A 19,223-nucleotide genomic window follows, 5' to 3' on the forward strand; every position below is an offset into this window, starting at 1 on the left:
TAAGGGGTCCAAAGATATAAAGGGTATTTTCCAATAATAGTTAGGGTTTAAGGGGGTCTAATGGTTCTAAATGTCAAGGGATCTCAGTGATCTAAAGGGTGTAAATATCTTCAGGAGTTCAAGGGGGTGAAAAGGTCTTGAGAGGTTTTAAGGGGTGGAAATGGATCTAAAGTATTGAAATGGGTGTAAAGGGTCAAGGGGTTTAAGCGGTCTAAAGGGTTAAGGGATCTAAGTGGTCTAAAGAGTCTAAGGTGGTCTAAATGGTCTTAAAAGGTTCAAAGAGTCTAAAAAGGTCTAAAGGTCAAAAGGGTATGTTCGAACAGTAGATACAGGTCTCATGGGTCTAACGGGGTCTTTAGGGTCGTTGGGGTTTTAAGGGTCTAATTCCGTCTACAGGGTCTTTGGAGTTCTCAAGGGTTCACTTGATAGTAGTACTCATGTGGGTCAAGCGAGGGGTCACATCGATGAGGATTCAGAGTCTACCCTTGTTGTTTCGTTTTTACATGACAGACAGGGGTGAAAACAACCTCCATACACCTTCAGTGGCGGAGGTAGTAGTCACGTTTTCGTTTTTTTTTAATGGTAGAGATTATATATTACTTGAGTGAGGGTGAATCACCTTCTCTCATTCGGACCTTTTATTTGAGAAACATTCCAATCTAAAGGTCATGGAGGAACTTGTTTATTAATCACATGAACAACAATCTATCACTCATATATAATCTGTGTGATTCATATGGCAATGGTAGTTTAGTGGTAGAACAAGGATAATTTAGCGGTAGAACAATGGTAGTTTAGTGGTAGAACAATGGTAGTTTAGTGGTAGAACAATGGTAGTTTAGTGGTAGAACAATGGTAGTTTAGTGATAGAACAAGGATAATTTAGTGGTAGAACAATGGTAGTTTAGTGGTAGAACAATGGTAGCTTATTGGTCGAACAATGGTAGTTTCATGCCAGAATAATGGTAGTTTAGTGATAGAACAATAGTAGTTTCATGATAGAACAATAGTAGTTTAGTGGTAGAACAATGGTAGTTTTACTGATAGAACAAGGATAATTTAGTGGTAGAACAATGGTAGTTTAGTGATAGAAGAAGGATAATTTAGTGGTAGAACAATGGTAGTTTAGTGGTAGAACAATGGTAGTTTATTGGTCGAACAATGGTAGTTTCATGCCAGAATAATGGTAGTTTAGTGATAGAACAATAGTTTCATGATAGAACAATGGTAGTGTCATGGTAGAACAGTGGTAATTTAGTGGTTCAACAATGGTAATTTAGTGATCGTACAATGGTAGTTTAGTGATAGAACAATCATGATTTAACGGTAGAACAATGCCCGTTTAGTGATAGAACAATAATCGTTTCGTGATACAGGCTGAGGATAGGTACAACAGTAGTTTAGTGGAAGAACAATGGTAGTTTAGTGATAGAACAATGGTAGTTTAGTGATAGTACAATAGTAGTTTAGAGGTAGAACAATGGTAGTTTAGTGGAAGAACAATAGTAGTTTAGTGTTCCAAAAATGGTAGTTTAGTGATAGAATAAGGATAATTTAGTGGTAGAACAATGATAATTTAGTGGTAGAACAAAAATCGTTTAGTGATAGTACAATAGTAGTTTAGTGGTACAAAAATGGTAGTTTAGTGATAGAACAAGGATAATTTAGTGGTAGAACAATGGTCGTTTAGTGATATAACAATAGTAGTTTAGTAGTAGAACCCTTGAACGTTTAGGCCTGTCAGAGGTCTGTGTTCAATCCCCAGTCAATACATTGCTTGTTTGTGATTGCATACCTGTATCATGATTGTAACATCTGTAAGAGGGTCTCATAAAAAAGTGAATGTGCTGTCTGTTTGTTCATTTCTCACTTTAAAACTATATTTGTTTCAACCCCAAAAAACCTGCAAATGTATATTTGAATTTTTTTTTTCAGAATATATATATTTTTTGATGTGCCATATTATTGTCAAGGTCGGGGACAGGGGACATTAAAATGGACTCCGTCTGCCCGACCGATCATCTGTTTGTGTTTTTTTTTTTGTGTATTTATTATTTATATTTAAAAAAACAAAAACATAAAAAAAATTCAAATAAAAAACATTTAAATAAAAAAAACCGTTGAACACGGCTTTCATTTGGCAGATATCTATTCTGAAGGACATTATCTCAACCTGACAACCTGTTAGATTACGGTTGTGATTGGCTGAATTCTGTTGCCATGGCAACCATCTCATTAACTTACATTGTGTACGTGATATTTCAAAAACCGTGTTGAACATTTATCTTTCATGTGACACAGATCGATTCCTCCAACCACCCAAAAGGCAGGGGACCTCGAGTGTCACCCTGATGAGACGGGAGGTGATTGGAACACTAAAACTGGTTAATCTCGCTTTAACTTTAACGGTATTATTTAATAAATTTAAAAAAACCCACTCCGTTTTTAGTTCTAAAACTCTACGACAGGACAGCCGGCTTCAATGTTTCAACTTGTAAATTTATTTAAGAAAAAGTCAGGACGGGCGTCTCGGATTCGAACCCAGACAAGCATCCCACTGAGCGACGACGCTGTTATGACACGCTGTGAACGTCCACGTCTCGTAGCAACGACGTCACAACAAAGCTGGGACCGCGAGGCTGGAGGTCACGTGAGGCTGGAGGTCCCGCGAGGCTGGAGGTCACGCGATCCTGGAGGTCACGTGAGGCTGGAGGTCCCGCGAGCCTGGAGATCACGTGAGCCTGGAGGTCCCGCGAGCCTGGAGGTCACGTGAGCTTGGAGGTCCCGCGAGCGTGGCAGTGTCCCCCCTGAACCGTTCTGGACATCGAGAGGTCGCCGCACAATGATCGATCCCCGCGGCCCCGGCCCACTGCCGAAACTTGGCACCGATCGTGACGTCACTGACAAAGGGCGAATAAAAGTGAGCTTCGTTTTCTCGCTTCCACAAAAAAAATGTGCCAAGTGGGTTAAATTAATTGTTGACACGAGATAATGATTGGCTAATGATGAGTTTAATGACGTCACTGCCGAATGGACATCTTCATTGACCTGTTACTGTTGGTGTTCGGTATGTGAGACTACAAGGTTCAAATCCCATCCATAAACCAAATGTGTTTCTTCTCTGTCAGTTGTAAATTGTAATGGATGTAAAAGTACATTGATGTCTACTTGGTACTAACGTCTTTGTCCTGCACCTGATTGACGTATAAGCCCCACCCTGAACCATCCCACTTCTCTGGATGTACATCTATCTATAATTCCAGCAATCTCTGTGTGTCTGTCTGTCTGCGACCGCCGTTTCTCGACGACTGCCGGTCCGATCGGATTGAAACTTGCCAGGAATATTGCCGGCGACCCGCGGATGTGCCTTTTCGAGGTTTGATATCGATCGGACGAGCGGTTCCCGAGTTACGGCCATTTATCTGTCGACCAATGACAGGACACGGCGCTATGACGTCACAATCAATGTTTATTTAATAATAATTATTTTTTCACGATTGACGTCACAATTCTTTTTCTTCTTCGTTTGGTATGACGTCACAATCGACACTGGGGACCTGGGTATGTGCCTTTTTAAAGTTTGATATCGTTCTTCCTCATCCATTTCAGCTGTTTCCCAAGTGTCTCCCAAGGTTTGAAAGCTGTTCTTTCTCAAGGTTTGAAATAATTAATTAATCCCAAGACTTGATTATGATTTAATTATTAATTTATTTAATTATTAACTCCCAAGGTTTGATTATTCTTCAAATTATTAATTAATCCCAAGGTTTGAATTTTCCCGAGGGAAACAGCTGTTTCCCAAGGGTTTGACAGCTGTTTTTTCCCAAGGTTGGAATTAATCGTCGTGGTTGGTAGACATTTGTGAATACATTTACAGAGAGAGGGGGGCGAGAGAGGAGGGGGGAGAGAGGAGGGGGAGAGAGGGGCGAGAGAGAAGGGCGAGAGAGGGGGTGAGAGGGGGGCAAGAGTGGGGAGGGAGAGAAGAGGGGAGAGAGGGGAGGAGAGAGAGAGGGGGAGGGACAGAGGAGGGGGAGGGACAGAGGAGGGGGAGAGAGGAAGGGGGAGAGAGGAGGGGGTGAGAGGGGAGGTGGCAAGAGAGGGGAGGGAGAGAGAAGGGCGAGAGGAGGGGGGAGAGAGGAGGGGGAGAGAGAAGGGCGAGAGAGGGGCGAGAGGAGGGGGAGAGAGAAGGGCGAGAGAGGGGCGAGAGGAGGGGGGACAGAAGGGTGAGAGAGGGGGGCGAGAGGGGGGCAAGAGAAGGGAGAGAGGAGGGGAGAGAGAAGGGCGAGAGAGAAGAGGGAGAGAGGAGGGGACAGAGGAGGGGGAGAGAGAAGGGCAAGAGAGGGGGCAAGAAAAGGGAGAGAGGAGGAGGGGGAAGAGAGAAGGGCGAGAGAGGGGTGAGAGGGGGGAAGAGAGGGGAGGGACAGAGGAGGGGGACAGAAGAGGGGGAGAGAGGGGAGAGAGGGGGGTGAGAGAGGAGGCGAGAGAGGGGGGATGAGAGTGGGGGCGAGAGAGGGGGCGAGAGAGGGGGGCGAGAGAGGGGGGCGAGAGAGGGGGGCGAGAGAGGGGGGCGAGAGAGGGGGGCGAGAGAGGGCTGCACATGCTGGCACTCACCTGCGGGCACGCACCTACGAGCCCATACTAGTATTTAAATAATTGAAAGTTCAACGAAGGAAGTTTGAAGGTTTCTGGACCCTGGGGTCCTCAGTACCAACACGTGGGTATGCAATAAACGTTACTCAGCATCCTATTGATTCCTACCTGTCTGTACCTGTGTGTACCTGTACGGCCGTACGAGGGTCTTCATTCCTGCAGGTCTTTGACCGTGCTACACTTGAGCTCCTCTTTCCAGTGTGAACTCCATTCGTCGTTTCCTGAATCGTCCATGTACTGTACGTACCAACATGGTATGTTATGCATATACTGTGACTGCATCGTGCATGTGACTGTATCCGCAGAAGTATCCGCACACCAAAGGTGGTGCACTCGTGTTTCGGGACGACTCACCGTGGAAGCGTCTGCACACCACGCACACCCTGAACAGCGCCCGAGCTGTGTTTGACTACTTCGATCCACAGGTATGTGATTCCTGATTGGGTGTCGAGTAAAGGTGGTCCATGTGGAGCAGATCGTGCTTGCTGTGTTCCATTCCTCTTCAATGTACAGCTTCCTGGGTCCTGGTTATGCTGTTGAGGAGCCTGGAGGTATTGTGGGAGACCCCGAGAAGGGGGATCATTGAACTGGTTTAGTTGTATGTTCGGTTTGGAAATGGATCAACATAAAACACCTGTAGATTCAACGTACATCCACCTGAATTTCCATATAACCAGAGCTTTTGTACAGACTTTTTATCCATGCTTCTGGCAATAGTTCGCCGACACTTCACGAAGGACACTGTGGGATCTTCAAAGTCCTCCAACGAATGCTGGAAGACAGCATTCAGGACACCCGTCTTAACGTCCATCCGAGGGACGGTACACACATATTGAATCACCCTACCTGTGAAACACCAGGATGAGAGTTTATAGCTGGGTCGGGATTCGAACCCAGGCTGGACATCTTAGAGGTGAGTGTGCGTACCTCTAAAGTCTAAAGCATCCTGTAAGCCTTTTGTTTAATATATAAATCGACCTGCCAATATAATCAACACCATGATGAATGAATGTGTCCTTGTTGTTCCTCCCAAGGCCCCGCGCGACAGTCTGGATTTCGTGCTCAAAGCACAGTACGATCACAGCACTGAGTTCCTGCGGGACAAGAGCAGGACTTTGATACAGAAGGAGACTTTGGGGGATGACCATGGGTGAGTCATTCTTAAATTAAGGGGCAGGTGTCATGGACTTTCTTTTTGCCATTTCCTGGGGTGGATATGCCACAAAAATGGAATGGCACGTTCATTTGGGGAAGAAAGCAACATTTCGATTTCAAAAAGTGTCGGAAACGAGCCCTCACTCTAAGGCTTCCTATCTCAAATTTTACTTTGAAATATGCCGCTGGAATATCGAAGAATATTTTTTGGGAATTTAGGAAAAAGCTTGGTGTTGGCTTGGCGGTTGAGGTGGCTGGCTTTGAATCTTTGGATTCTGACTTCAAGCTCCCTGGGCCGTTAAATTAACACGAGGTGGGGTTGACTCAGCCTGTCATCCTTGTGAGGTTGGTGAAATAAGTACCAGCTTCCTGGTAACAGTGGCACAGCTGTGCCCTCAGCCAATGATGCAGCCTTGTACTGCATACAAAGGAGGAGTAGGAGGAGGGCATTTTAAAATGTTACATTGTAGCTGACTTGTTAATATCCTAACCAATTACGAACCAGAATATTTAATAAACTTATTGTTATACATTTCTTGTTATGAATACATTAACTTCATTTCAGGGATCAGTTTTAACAGACCAGCAAACATGTTCCATGCAACTTTTCTCACTGTACAAGTTCTTGCAAAATAGGTCATGGAAATAAGAATTATTATCCAGATTACTAATTATGTATCTTAGATTTTAAATTGAACTCGTGCATGTTTGTTTACGTTCAGGTCTAGGGGTTACTTTGTGTGGTGGTGGTTGTGATAGTGTCAATATCTATTGCAGGTCCCGAGATAGCAAGGATTCTGGATGTGTGTGGAGCAAATCATTCATCCAAGAGAAAGGACACTGATCGTCATCACAAACAAATTCCTATCATCCAGAAATCATTGACTGAAGATGTGAAACATGTGGTCACTGCTCTAGAGGAAACGAGAAATCCATTTTCTGAAGACAGTCATGGCCGCTTTGCATTGGATAGTAAAGTCATCAGGTCAGAGGAGGTGGTACAAGCTGTTCAAACAGTAGAGGATCTTGGAAAGAAACAGGACCATACATTTGTAGAAGAATGTCTTGCAGGTCCAGCCACCAGCAGTTTCTGTGACAATTTCCAAAAACAGTCTTTGTTAAAATCAGGTACAAACTATGAGGGCACTCTTCAACACGTCGCCAGATATGCCTCCACCCACATTATGACATCATCATACATACTGGTACCGAGTATGATTGAAATCCCTGAACCCAGATTCAAAATATTAAATAATTCTGCCTGCCAGAGCATGCCTCCGATCAGGTTGAAATTTAAAACGTATATTCCACATGACGACTCGATCATAACTGTGATGTTTCACATCGATTGATGAAGCGGTTCAACAGAAATAATTTTTAAATACAATTTAGCCCTCGATGACCTTCAAAATTTTTCTTGCTGATCAGACAAAGCATTTCACGTATGCAATTATGACGTCATAACGAAGGCACCTATGACATCATAAAAAAAAAAATCACACTTGTTTCCCATGGGGAGTACTTGCTATGAGCGAAGTTTCAATTTTTTCCATGGAGCGGTTTAGGAGATAGAGGTCCAAAGTTTTCCCCCTTTTTTTTTTCAACAAGGCAGCCACACCAAGTGACCTATGACATCATCATTATCATTACACATTCTCCATGAGTAGTGGCAGCCATTGTGAAAATTTCGTGTCAATTGGATAAGCCGTTGTAGAGAAAACATTGAAAGTTAGCATAGACGTACGTACGGACAACCCGAAAATATTATATCTCCAGCGACTTTGTCAGCGGAGGCATAAATAAAGCATCATCAAGATCACATAAAAAGGCTGTCAGTTTGAAAAGTGACCTAAACTGATTTTCCAGGATGTACATTAGTTGCCAATCCAGTGATGGAGATATGGACTCGTTCTCCGCACATGAAAATAATGTGATGTGTGATGCCAACAAGGCTGACCTATTACCTTATGGAGAACGTTTAGCACCGAGACCAGATGAAGTTCCTCAAATAGATGTAAGATCATTGATGGAGCTGCACTGATGCGCACACTTGATCAAAAATAAAATCCAATTCGTTGATCAAGACATTTTGTGACCATGCACAAGATTTATCGATTCCCTACCTTCTTCGGAAGTTGCAGACTTTCACACAGTTACGTGTGTTATGGGACACACATAAATATGATAGCTTCAAGTCACATACCGGACAATCCCGTGGAGTTGTTGTGCCAGTCCGTGTTTCTGCAAATACATCCATTCCTCACAACTGGAAGAGTTTTCTCACTGTTCCTCAAGGCAAGTCTGCTCTGTCAGTTTCGCCATCAGATGTGTCCCAGCTCCAGCCCGGTACCCATGAAGAAGCTGACTCACGAATGATGCTTCATGCTTGATTACAAGGGATAAACAATTTTAGACATTGTTAATTATGCAATGCTACATTCACAAATTAAATAAGGGATTGTCTTAACTACCGGCTGTGGATGATCACCGCAACCAATAATCAATACTTATAATGAATCAATCAGGTTCAAATGCAGAATAAATTGAGAAGCATTTCAATGTGTGCTCCACCTCTGGAGTGGAGCAGGCTTTGATCCTGACTGAAGTTCTCCACAACCCCATCTGCAAATGGCTGTAGTGGAAGCCTGACGGTAGTCCTCCACTTCCTGCTTCAGAGTAGCAAAGGTTTGAGGGTTGTTGGCGTAAAGTTGACCTTTCGCAGCACCCCAAAAAGAAAAAAAAATCCAATGGATTCAAACCCAGGCTTTGGGGTGCCAACTCATGCGCTGTGCCCAGGCTGACATGATTTCCGAAAAACTGGCGGAGTAAGTCGATGGTTTCACTTGCAGTGTATGGTGGGGCACCGTCCTGCATGAACCATGCAAGTCTGAGTTGGTTTGGAGACAGTAGTTTAGCAAGATCAGCGTGGAATTGGTGCAAGACCTCACGGTACTGCTTGCCGTTGACTATCACCGTCTTTCCATTGGTGTCCACGAAACAGTGTGGTCCCAGCATACTCCATCTGGCATTCAATGTACAGAAGCAAGTGGACTTGGGGCCCTTGAAGAGACATCTCACACACCTCCTCAGGAGGCTCAGCACCCCCCGGAAGATGTTGTTGCGATTGTTGATAGCCTCAATCAAATGGAAGTGTGCTTCATCACCGAACCACAAGGAGTTGATCCAATTTGGGGACTTTTCCATTCAGTCATTGAACCAATCACACATTGTTACTCGGCTTGCCATGTCATTCAGAGTTAGTTTATGCCTTACGGATATGACGTAGGGGTAGAACTTGAGTTCAGAAGTGAGAATGCGCCACACAGATGAGTTTGAGATCGCCAGTTCTCGGGAACGCTGACAGTAGGATTTTTTAGGACTTTCGATATCAGAATCTCTCACAAGATCAATGTTCCCTTGTTCCTATTAACACTTGCTGGGCAGCCACTGCTGCCTCTATTTTGATTTTTTTCACACTTCCATGTGCTTGGATGCACTCCACACTACTGAATGCTCCCATCAGAAGGTCCTTTACAGGTGTGAACATTGTAATACTGACAGTATCGTTGGCGCACCTGCACGTAGGATTTTGTCTCATACCAAAAAGTGACGATTTTCACTTTTTGTTCCACTGTGACCAGTGTAGATGACGTAGGGTGCTCCTGACTACTTGTTAGAAATGACACCACCACCACGACCACCACCAACATAACCTGCCAGAGAGAGGAGTGTAGCATTAAAAAAAAAACAAAACTGAAAGTCAGGCTGTTCAAATAATCCACTTTTTTTGAAACACCCTGCATTCATACTTACACACTTTAAGTATCGGTGTAAGTTTTGTCATCCATCAGAGAACAAAGAGTATTCACATCACCATGGCAACCCACTGCTTAATTTTTGCATTGTTTTCTAAACAATGGGAAATGAGGCGAACGTTATATTGTGTAAGATAGTAAAACATGATTTAGTTACGAGCATTGTTTTGTTCTCTCGATTCAGACGGATTCTTAAGAACAGAACAAAGGAATTTGTGCTGGATCATGACCCCATGAACTCCCCTCTCGTGAAATGGACGAGTCCAACCAAGAGCTCCATTTACAGCAGAAAGGGAACCATCGGTAAGACAATTTCTGTGGAGTGAGCAAAAGTTGAGAGTCCTGTTTTATACCATCTCTCCTTCAGTCTAGCTCCCTCTGCTCTCTCGGCCCTCCGACCCTCCTTGGCTCCTCCCAAGGCACGCACTCTTCCAGTATCCCACTCCTGGTTAAAAGTTACATCACTGTCTTTCTCTTTCTCTTTCTGAAGTGTAATTTGGAAGACACGTATCTTTGCAATGCCATAAACCAAATGGCAAAGTTATTCAGGATTACGAAATGGATCTCATTTGTGCGGGAGAAGGAGAACAATGCCGCTGCGCTCTCGGCATTTCATTAACTATTTACTGCTGCACTCGAAGCATTGTGATGTCATAGAGCCACAGCGAACAAACACACTCTTGTTATACCTTTCCAAGGGTATCTCAGAGAAATAAGTACGTAATATAAAAAGTGCATGTTCTGGTAATTACCTCCGCCACCGAAGGTGGACTGAGGTTACGTTTTCACTCCTATCTGTCTGTCTCACTGTGAGTGGGATATCAGATGATCAGATGAAGTTGTGGACGGATTCAGATGCAAATTGTTGGACAGGTTGGGTGTGTGACAAGGACGAATTGATTGGATTTTGATGAATATCCGGATTTGAAATTTGTTAAGCGATTCTTCACCATTGATGGAACCAAAAACGATATACAGCACGATATCGAAAACGTTTGACGGATTCGGACAAAACTTGGTTGATGAGTTGGGTAGGTGACATGAACAGGCTGATTAGATTTTGGTTCAGGTCCGGATGCAGATCCAGCCTATCATTGGGGTGTGGGATACAAAACGTAAACTGTTCAGCCTGGCGGAGGCAAGCACTCTACCGAGTGCCGTTGTCGTTTCAATTGAATAGCCCTACACCGCCAGGGTGAACAGTTTACGTTTTGTATCCCACTGATTGGCCGGATCTGGATCCAGATCTGAACCAAAATCTAATTGGCTTGTTGTAGTCACCCACCCAACTAATCCACCAAGTTTTGACAAAACCCGTTCACAACTTTTTGAAACATATTGCTCGATATCGTTTTTGGCCTGATCACTCAATTACGGGACTTTTGCAGTACTTCTTTTGTCATATTCTTCTTAGGATTGCATTGAATACAAGTTTTAAATTGCTTCACCACGTGCATTGTTTATATAAATAAAAATCGACTGTTTGATCAGGCTGTTTGTGTCTGTCATTTTGGTTGGCTTCTGACTCAAGGCTATTCATTTCAAAGGATATGTTGCAAGGACATGTTTCTATTTTGTCTTGAACTTTTGATACAGTCTGGCGTTCCGCCTTGCCCTCCAAACACTCTGTCTATGGCATCCAAGGTAAACTCCACTCTTGGGTTACTGACTTCATCTGTTCTCGTAGCCAGTGTGGGGCTCTCAATGTAATCCTTTTGTCACCTCTCCCTGTCAAGGCTGGAGTGGCCCAAGGCAGTGCGTTCTGGGCCCTGTCCTATTCCTGATCTTCAAAAATGATCTCTCTGGAGAATGCTCTTTATCTATTTTCTGATGACTCCACCCTCTGCCATGACATACCTCATCCTTCAGACAGGAAGGCTGCATCCTCTTCCCTCTCTTCACACCTTGAAAAATCTCAAACTGGTCAAATATTTTGAACATGTCTTTCAATCCAGACTAACTCAAAGTCAAACCCTCTCACCCTCTCTCTCCAAAAGAAGGTCAGTCATTTAAACTCCTGGTTCTCACCATCAGCCATGATCTTTCTCAGGCAAACCACATTTCAAAGATGGCCTCCAAAGCCAGCTGCCGAATGGGCATCCTCCGTTGTACAAAGTCCTTCCTTGGCACACCTGAACGCCTATCCACCTACAAGGCTTTCATCCACAGCTTGATGGAGTACTGTTCTTCCCATCTGAGCAAGCTCCCCTGCCTCATATCTTGCTCAGCTTCCCTCCTCCTTCATATGCAGCACAAGGCTGCAGGTAGCATCACTGGCTGAAGATGCGGCTGTGCCACTGATGCAATGCCCCATCACCAATACACTGGTACTCATTTTACCAACATCGGAAGGATGACAGGCTGAGGCAACCCCACCTGGTGTTAAATCAACGGCCGACAGTCTCAAGCTCAGGACCCAAAGATCTCAAGCCAGCCACCCTAACCACTAAGCCAACACCAGGCTTTGCTCAGCTTGACGCTGTGGAAATCATTGGAATATCCCACAATGAAGCTGTCCATCTTTCCCAACAGACAGTTCAGTGGTCTCTCTGTCTTCTACCCCTGCCTTTCTGGTCTTGCACCCTCTGCTAATTCAATGCCTTTTCTCCCACCCCAAGGTTACTCCAGGGTACAAGCTGTCCACCATCAACTCCTTCTGGTGAAATTCCCAATATCCAGAATGACTGCTCACCTCCACTCACTTGCTTTTCTTCTTTACCAACTGTGAAATCAACGTTCACATTATCTTTAGTCTCATTCCTCCCTCCAAGTCTTCAAGACAGCTGTTCACCAGCTCAGATCATTCCCCAAAGAAAACCATGATCTTTTCCATCCCATGCATGCTTTCCTACCCCACATTCCTTCTTCCCTTATTTGTCCATGTTTCTCCATTTTATCCTTCAATGCTGCTGTTGGTGTTTCCACCCTCTCTACTGTTCCTTTTGTTGTTGCATTCTGATCCATTCAGTGTTCTCGCTCTTCCGTGAGCCTTGACAATGGATACAAAAAGTGCTCACCAGTACACCTGTGAGCTTTCAAGGCAATGCCTGACATTTAAAAGAAGATATTCATCATTTAATTTTCTTCTATGTTTGGTTACAGACTGATTGCTGTACCATCACAACTTTAACTCTCAACATCAGAACAACTGGCTGGTGGTAGTGGTAATTAATGTACTAAACTAGAATGACACTCAGAAGAGCACATACCTCTAGCAGGCTGAACAGTTTAAGTTTTGTATCTCAATGATAAGCCAGATCTGGGTCTGAATCTGAACCAAAATCGAATCGGCTGTTTCTCGTCACGACCCAAGCAATCCACCAAGTTTTGCCAAAACCCGTTCACTTTGAAATATCGTGCTATATGTCGTTTTTAGCCCCAAAAGTCAAATGTAAGGCCACTTGGTTTCGAAAGCAGTTTTATTCCATTAATTAGGGTACCCAGTCAAATGGACTGGGTAACCTATTGTTTTTCTTCTGTTTATTAGGGTACCCAGTCTAATGGACTGGGTAACCTATTGTTTTTCTTCTGTTTATTAGGGTACCCAGTCTAATGGACTGGGTAACCTATTGTTTTTCTTCTGTTTATTAGGGTACCCAGTCTAATGGACTGGGTAACCTATTGTTTTTCTTCTGTTTATTAGGGTACCCAGTCTAATGGACTGGGTAACCTATTGTTTTTCTTCTGTTTATTAGGGTACCCAGTCTAATGGACTGGGTAACCTATTGTTTTTCTTCTGTTTATTAGGGTACCCAGTCTAATGGACTGGGTAACCTATTGTTTTTCTTCTGTTTATTAGGGTACCCAGTCTAATGGACTGGGTAACCTATTGTTTTTCTTCTGTTTATTAGGGTACCCAGTCTAATGGACTGGGTAACCTATTGTTTTTCTTCTGTTTATTAGGGTACCCAGTCTAATGGACTGGGTAACCTATTGTTTTTCTTCTGTTTATTAGGGTACCCAGTCTAATGGACTGGGTAACCTATTGTTTTTCTGCTGTTTATTAGGGTACCCAGTCTAATGGACTGGGTAACCTATTGTTTTTCTTCTGTTTATTTCTTATTCATTATTTTTCTTACTCCGGCAATTTGCAGGCTTTTTCACTTTAAAAATCATATTCTCTGGAACGGTAAGTCCGATCGACACTAAATTTTCACCATAGTATGTATCTTTTTTGATAGCATACTTAGTTTATAATTGTGACGTCATAGGTCACGTGGTATGGGCACCATCTTGAAAAAAACCGATAAACTTTGGACTTCTATCTCTGAAACGGTGCAATGGAAAAATATTTCACTTCATACATTTTAATAAGTTCCCTATGGGGAATACGGGTGATTTTTCGTGACGTCATCGGTGAAGCGGTATGCCGGTGAAAATTCATCAAGTAGAACGCTGCATATGAAAAATCTGAAATTTCTTGAACATCATCGACACAATTCACCCGAGAAAAAAATTATTGTGACATCATCGGTGACTTGGTTCAGCAGCCATCTTATTTTGAATTAAAAAAAAAAAATCTTCTTCTACAGAACGGCTGGACAGATTGAGGAGAAACTTTACACACACATTCCCCATGACGTCCTTTTACAAGTTTGTTAATTTCTAATTGTAGGTCACATGGTTTGGCGGCCATATTGAATTGACCTTAAAACCTTTAAGCATCTTCTCCAGAACGGCTGGTCGGATCAAGGGGAAACTTCACAATTGTATTCGACACACGTAGGGAATTCAAGTTTGTTAATAAATAATTGATAGGTCACAGAGTTTGGCAGCCATGTTGGATTTAAGAAAAATATTAAATAATGTTTTCTCTGGAACTGCTTAATCTATCGAAGCGAAAATTTGCAAATATTATCTTCCATCATGTCTGCATACATGGTAAAAATCATGGCATTACAAGTCACATGGTTTGGCAGCCATCTTGAATAGAAAAAAGCACCTTATCCGATTAACACGAAGCTTAACACACTTGTTCCACTACACGATTGGAAGCAGAATATAAAATTATCATGTCATAGGTCACAAGGTTCGTCAGCCATCTTGGATTGAAAAAATTCTTCTCCAGAACAGCTGGACAGATTGTGGCAAAAATTCACACACACACACACACACACACACACACACACACACACACACACACACACACACACTTTCCCCAATACATCCTTTCACAAGTTTGTTAGTTTCTAATTGATAGGTCACATGGTTTGGCGGCCATATTGAATTTACCGTAAAACCTTCAAACATCTTCTCCAGAACGGCTGGTCAGGTCAAGGGGAAACGTCACATACGGATTGCACATGACTAGAGAATATAAGTTTGTTAATTTCTAATTGATAGGTCACATGGTTTGGCAGCCATGTTGGATTCAAGAATTATAATAAATAATGTTTTCTCTGGAACCACATAACCTATCAAAGCGAAACTTGGCAACTATCATCTACCCCCATGCCTGCAGAAACAGTAAAAAATTATGATGTCACAAGTCACATGGTTTGGAGGCCATCTTGGATCGAAAAACGCACCTTGTCCGATCAACACAAAACTTAAGCATAATCCACTTCCCCATTATATGGAAAATTTAAATTTATGTTGTGATAGTGCACATGGTACGGCAGCCATATTGGATTGAAAATTAATAACATTAAAAGTCTTCTTCTCTGAAAAGGCTGAACAGATAGAGGCAAAATTCCACATGTATCACCGCCTCTCCATGACGAACAAAAAGTTATTCCCCCCCCTTTTGATGTACGACACATCGTTTGGCAGCCATATTGGATTGAAGGGAAAAATATTAATTAATGTTTACTCTGGAACTGCAATATCAATAAATGTGAAACTTCAGAGAGATGATGCAGCAGACATGTGGAATGAAGTGTTTAAATTTCAACTCGATCGGCCCCATGGTTTGGCAGGCATGTTGGATTGAAGGATAAATAATATGGAATAGGCAAAGCCGAGAAGCGAACGTAGAATTCTTCTTACATTCGATGCTGCAATTTCCGGTGACTTCGGCCTGGATTTGGGATCAGCGATCAAAAATGTAAATCACGATTAAAAATTATTTTTTGATGATACGGGAGATATCTTTATTATAAAATTAGGTAGACTTAAAACTGTCAGAGTATTTACTCTCTAGTTTTGTTGTTAATTTTTTTAGTCATAAAGGTGTGATTGGGTATACTATTATATAGATCAAATTAATTATTTGTGCATTCCTATAACCGTGATAACACTACTGCATATTACCTCAACTTACCTTCACAACAACTACACCACCTAGAACAGGATCTCATCTGAAAAAATAAATATTACCTCAACATTACCTTTACAACAACAACTACACCACCTAGAACAGGATCTCATCTGAAGAAAAAAAAAATCCTCAACATTACCTTCACAACGACAACTACACCGCCTAGAACAGGATCTCATCTAAAAAAATAAATATTACCTCAACATTACCTTCACAACAACTACACCGCCTAGAACAGGATCTCATCTGAAAAAAAAAAATCCGCAACATTACCTTCACAACGACAACTACACCACCTAGAACAGGATCTCATCGAAAAAAAATAAATACCAGAAGCGAACGTAGAATTCTTATTACATTCGCTTCTGACTTTACCTATAACTTGTTCACAACTGTATACGCAATTTCCGGTTACTTCGGCCTGGATTCGGGATCAGCGATCAAATAATGTAAATCACGATTATAAATTATTTTTTGATGATGCGGGAGATATCTTTATTAAAATCAGTAGAGGAAATGTACACCATGCCTGATATTTGGGTCTTTCATGTCTCTGACGATGCCTTTATCTCCCGGCATGCATCAATCCCCGTGCAAAAAAAACCGGAAGCAAAAAAAACAGAAGCAAAAAGGTCATAGCCAAAGACACGGATTCCAAATTGCCAGGATATTGTGTTGTTTCCTATTCTCTCATGTGCATGCGTTAAGTATGAAGCTCACTACGTTAGCTATTAATTAATGTTTACTCTGGAATCGCTGCTTCAATATATGCGAAACTTCACAATTATAATCTAGCCTACATGTGAAACGTAGGTTTAAAATTTCAACCCGATCGGCCACGTGGTTTGGCAGCCAGAATTATTTAATTATTTGAATCAGAACTTTTAGATTTTTGTTTTTTTTTTCCAGAAGGCTCATTTGGCTGCACCTGAAAGCGTTTAAGGGTACAGAAATAGCAATTCAATTGATACCGCCAATGTCCCCAGGAAAAAGGGCTAACTGCATACGTAATAATTAGATTGAACACTTAGTGCTACCCGGTTCGTAACTAGTCAGTCCCGCACTGTATCGAAGCAGGGCTATATTTATATCACTATTAAATAATGTTTTCTCCGGAACCACTTATCCTATCGAAGGGAAACTTTGCGACTATCATTTAAGTCTCATGTTGTATCAAAGGTGGACGTCTGGGTACCCGGTCATCACTGCCAGCAGTTATAAAGTGGCAGTTCTAGTTTTACTTGTAACCGTGGTCAGATCAATGATAGAGTTGAAGCAAGTCTGCTCACAAATCCTCATCTTCCTTCCCCCTCCCAAGGATCTCTTTCATCATTTTCTGAAAATGATGCAAATGTGACCTTTTCGTGTTTGAACCCTTTTCATATGTTATCGTGTAATCGGGATACATGTTACAGGGTTAACGAAGTGAGGAATTAGAGGATGGATGGTGAGTTGTGGCCACTCTACTCAGCTTCACATGGGCAGGGCTGCTCAACAATGATAAAGCATCATCGATCTGGAGATAAACCTAAAAACATAGGGGAAATACCCCTGATAGTGGCAAGATAAGATAATGAGGGAACTGGTAGGCATGGATGACCCATCAAAGATGTAATGGAGAAGAGAGTATATACTTGATTTTATATTCTTGATATAGAAGAGAGATTTTATTTTCTTTAATACCATGAACAAACTTTGGTATACACAGTGATCAATGTTGTGGTAAAGTTTCATCAAAATCCCTTGTGTAGTTTTAGAGAAGTTGCAAGTATTTGTGGACAGACACAGACAGACAGACACAGACAGACGCACCATCCCATAAGCTTGCCGGAACTACGTTTCAGGCGAGCCAAAAACGACTTCCTTGAACATCAACGTACTGCGCTTGAAAGACATTCGTGGAATACATCGATCAGAGTACTAACAGCGAATCTCTTTTTGCAGAAAGTTATCACACGGCGAATGCAAACAACGGCTTCAGCAGAAAGGAAGATGGAGGTTTTTACTGCACGTAACCTGCCCATAAACAAATACTTGTGTTTTACTCATGATTACCATCTAAAGAATACTTTTTAGGCAAACTTGACATTTTGTGAAAACTGAATAATAAAGCATTGATCATCATACACTGAGCAAGTATTTTTCAATATACACCAAGCGGCAGTTTCTAAAAGTGACAAGTCATTGATGATAGGTGGGGACTGAATGAAATGAATGTCAATGTGCAATGCCAGTGCATGTGTCAGGTTGACAATATCAAAAGCAGAAAGTAACAAAATGTAGGTTTTCTGGCCTAATATAAAAGCCACGTGGTTCTCGATATTCGTACTGCAACAATCCCATCAGAATAGGTCAGTCATACATAAGGGAGAACTGGAAGAGCAGTGATGGGCACCTTGGATATACAATGCTTGTCAGTAGTTTGTAAGAAGGTTGGCCTTTCCGAAGATGCCATTACAAGATGAGACAGACTAATCACAGGTGTTTTTGTTTAATGGTGTCTCAAATCACTACATCTCATAATTCTATATTGGAAAACTAGAGGGATAAGTTGACATCTGCTCCTGATTGGCAATTTTTGTTTGAACAACCAGACCAGTTAAACCAAGTTGACGATATGCAGTGATCATGGATCACGCATTTCATCACAACCAGGAAGTTGTACCCAATCATTTTGCACACTGTAATGAACGAGTATTTATTATTCACGAAAAGACTGGTCTGGTATCCTAGAAATTAGGTCAACATCCAAATTAAGGTAGAAATGTTCATTCTTGAATACCAAGCTTCAGGAAAATGAGGTAGTCTTAGAAGAATTACTGTTGTTTTCAGATTGGCAGTAAAGAAAACCCAGCTAATTCACTAACAACCTTTAGGTCGAGCATTATGAATCTTCCCTCCCTGTTCTGGTGTACATCCGGTACCTTCACAAATTTGTAATTGCCTTGATGCCCTCAGGGAGACTTGGAATGGGGCCACAACATCAACGAAGAGATGACTGCCCAAAATTCCCCGAAATAGTAGAAAGAAAATGCAATATAAAAATAAATATATAACAGCCACGGGGCTGTATGGGAGCCCGGTTCGAGTTCTACGGGTCGTGTCTGTGGTGTCGTGGTAGTGGTGCTCCAAGGCAGACACGAGCGGGGGAACAGTTCAACCCTGCTTTATTGCACGAGCGAGAGCGTGAGCGTACGTTGCCCGTAACTCCCCTTTATTACGTACTCGATGCACTCTACAGGCCACACGGCTTACAGGCTCCCAGGCCACAACGGCTACAGCAACTACTACGACACCTCAGGCGGAGCGCACTCCTATATCCAGCGCAAGCACGTGATCACTCT

The 19,223-nt window shown here is 42.4% G+C and overlaps 1 protein-coding gene across 1 annotated transcript; it reads left to right on the forward strand.

The window, feature by feature from the left end:
* Positions 1–2,238: 2,238 nt before the first annotated feature.
* Positions 2,239–17,996, forward strand: CFAP276 (cilia and flagella associated protein 276). The gene is made up of 5 exons (XM_085871640.1): positions 2,239–2,920; positions 4,956–5,075; positions 5,685–5,800; positions 9,805–9,923; positions 17,824–17,996. The coding sequence occupies exons 1-5, from the start codon at positions 2,843–2,845 to the stop codon at positions 17,892–17,894; spliced, it is 504 nt and encodes a 167-aa protein (XP_085727766.1). The 5' UTR covers positions 2,239–2,842; the 3' UTR covers positions 17,895–17,996.
* The last annotated feature ends 1,227 nt before the right edge of the window (positions 17,997–19,223 follow it).

This window comes from Eptatretus burgeri, chromosome 2 (assembly GCF_056783735.1).
Source record: "Eptatretus burgeri isolate ZD-2024b chromosome 2, Ebu_testis_v1, whole genome shotgun sequence".
NCBI lineage: Eukaryota > Metazoa > Chordata > Myxini > Myxiniformes > Myxinidae > Eptatretus > Eptatretus burgeri.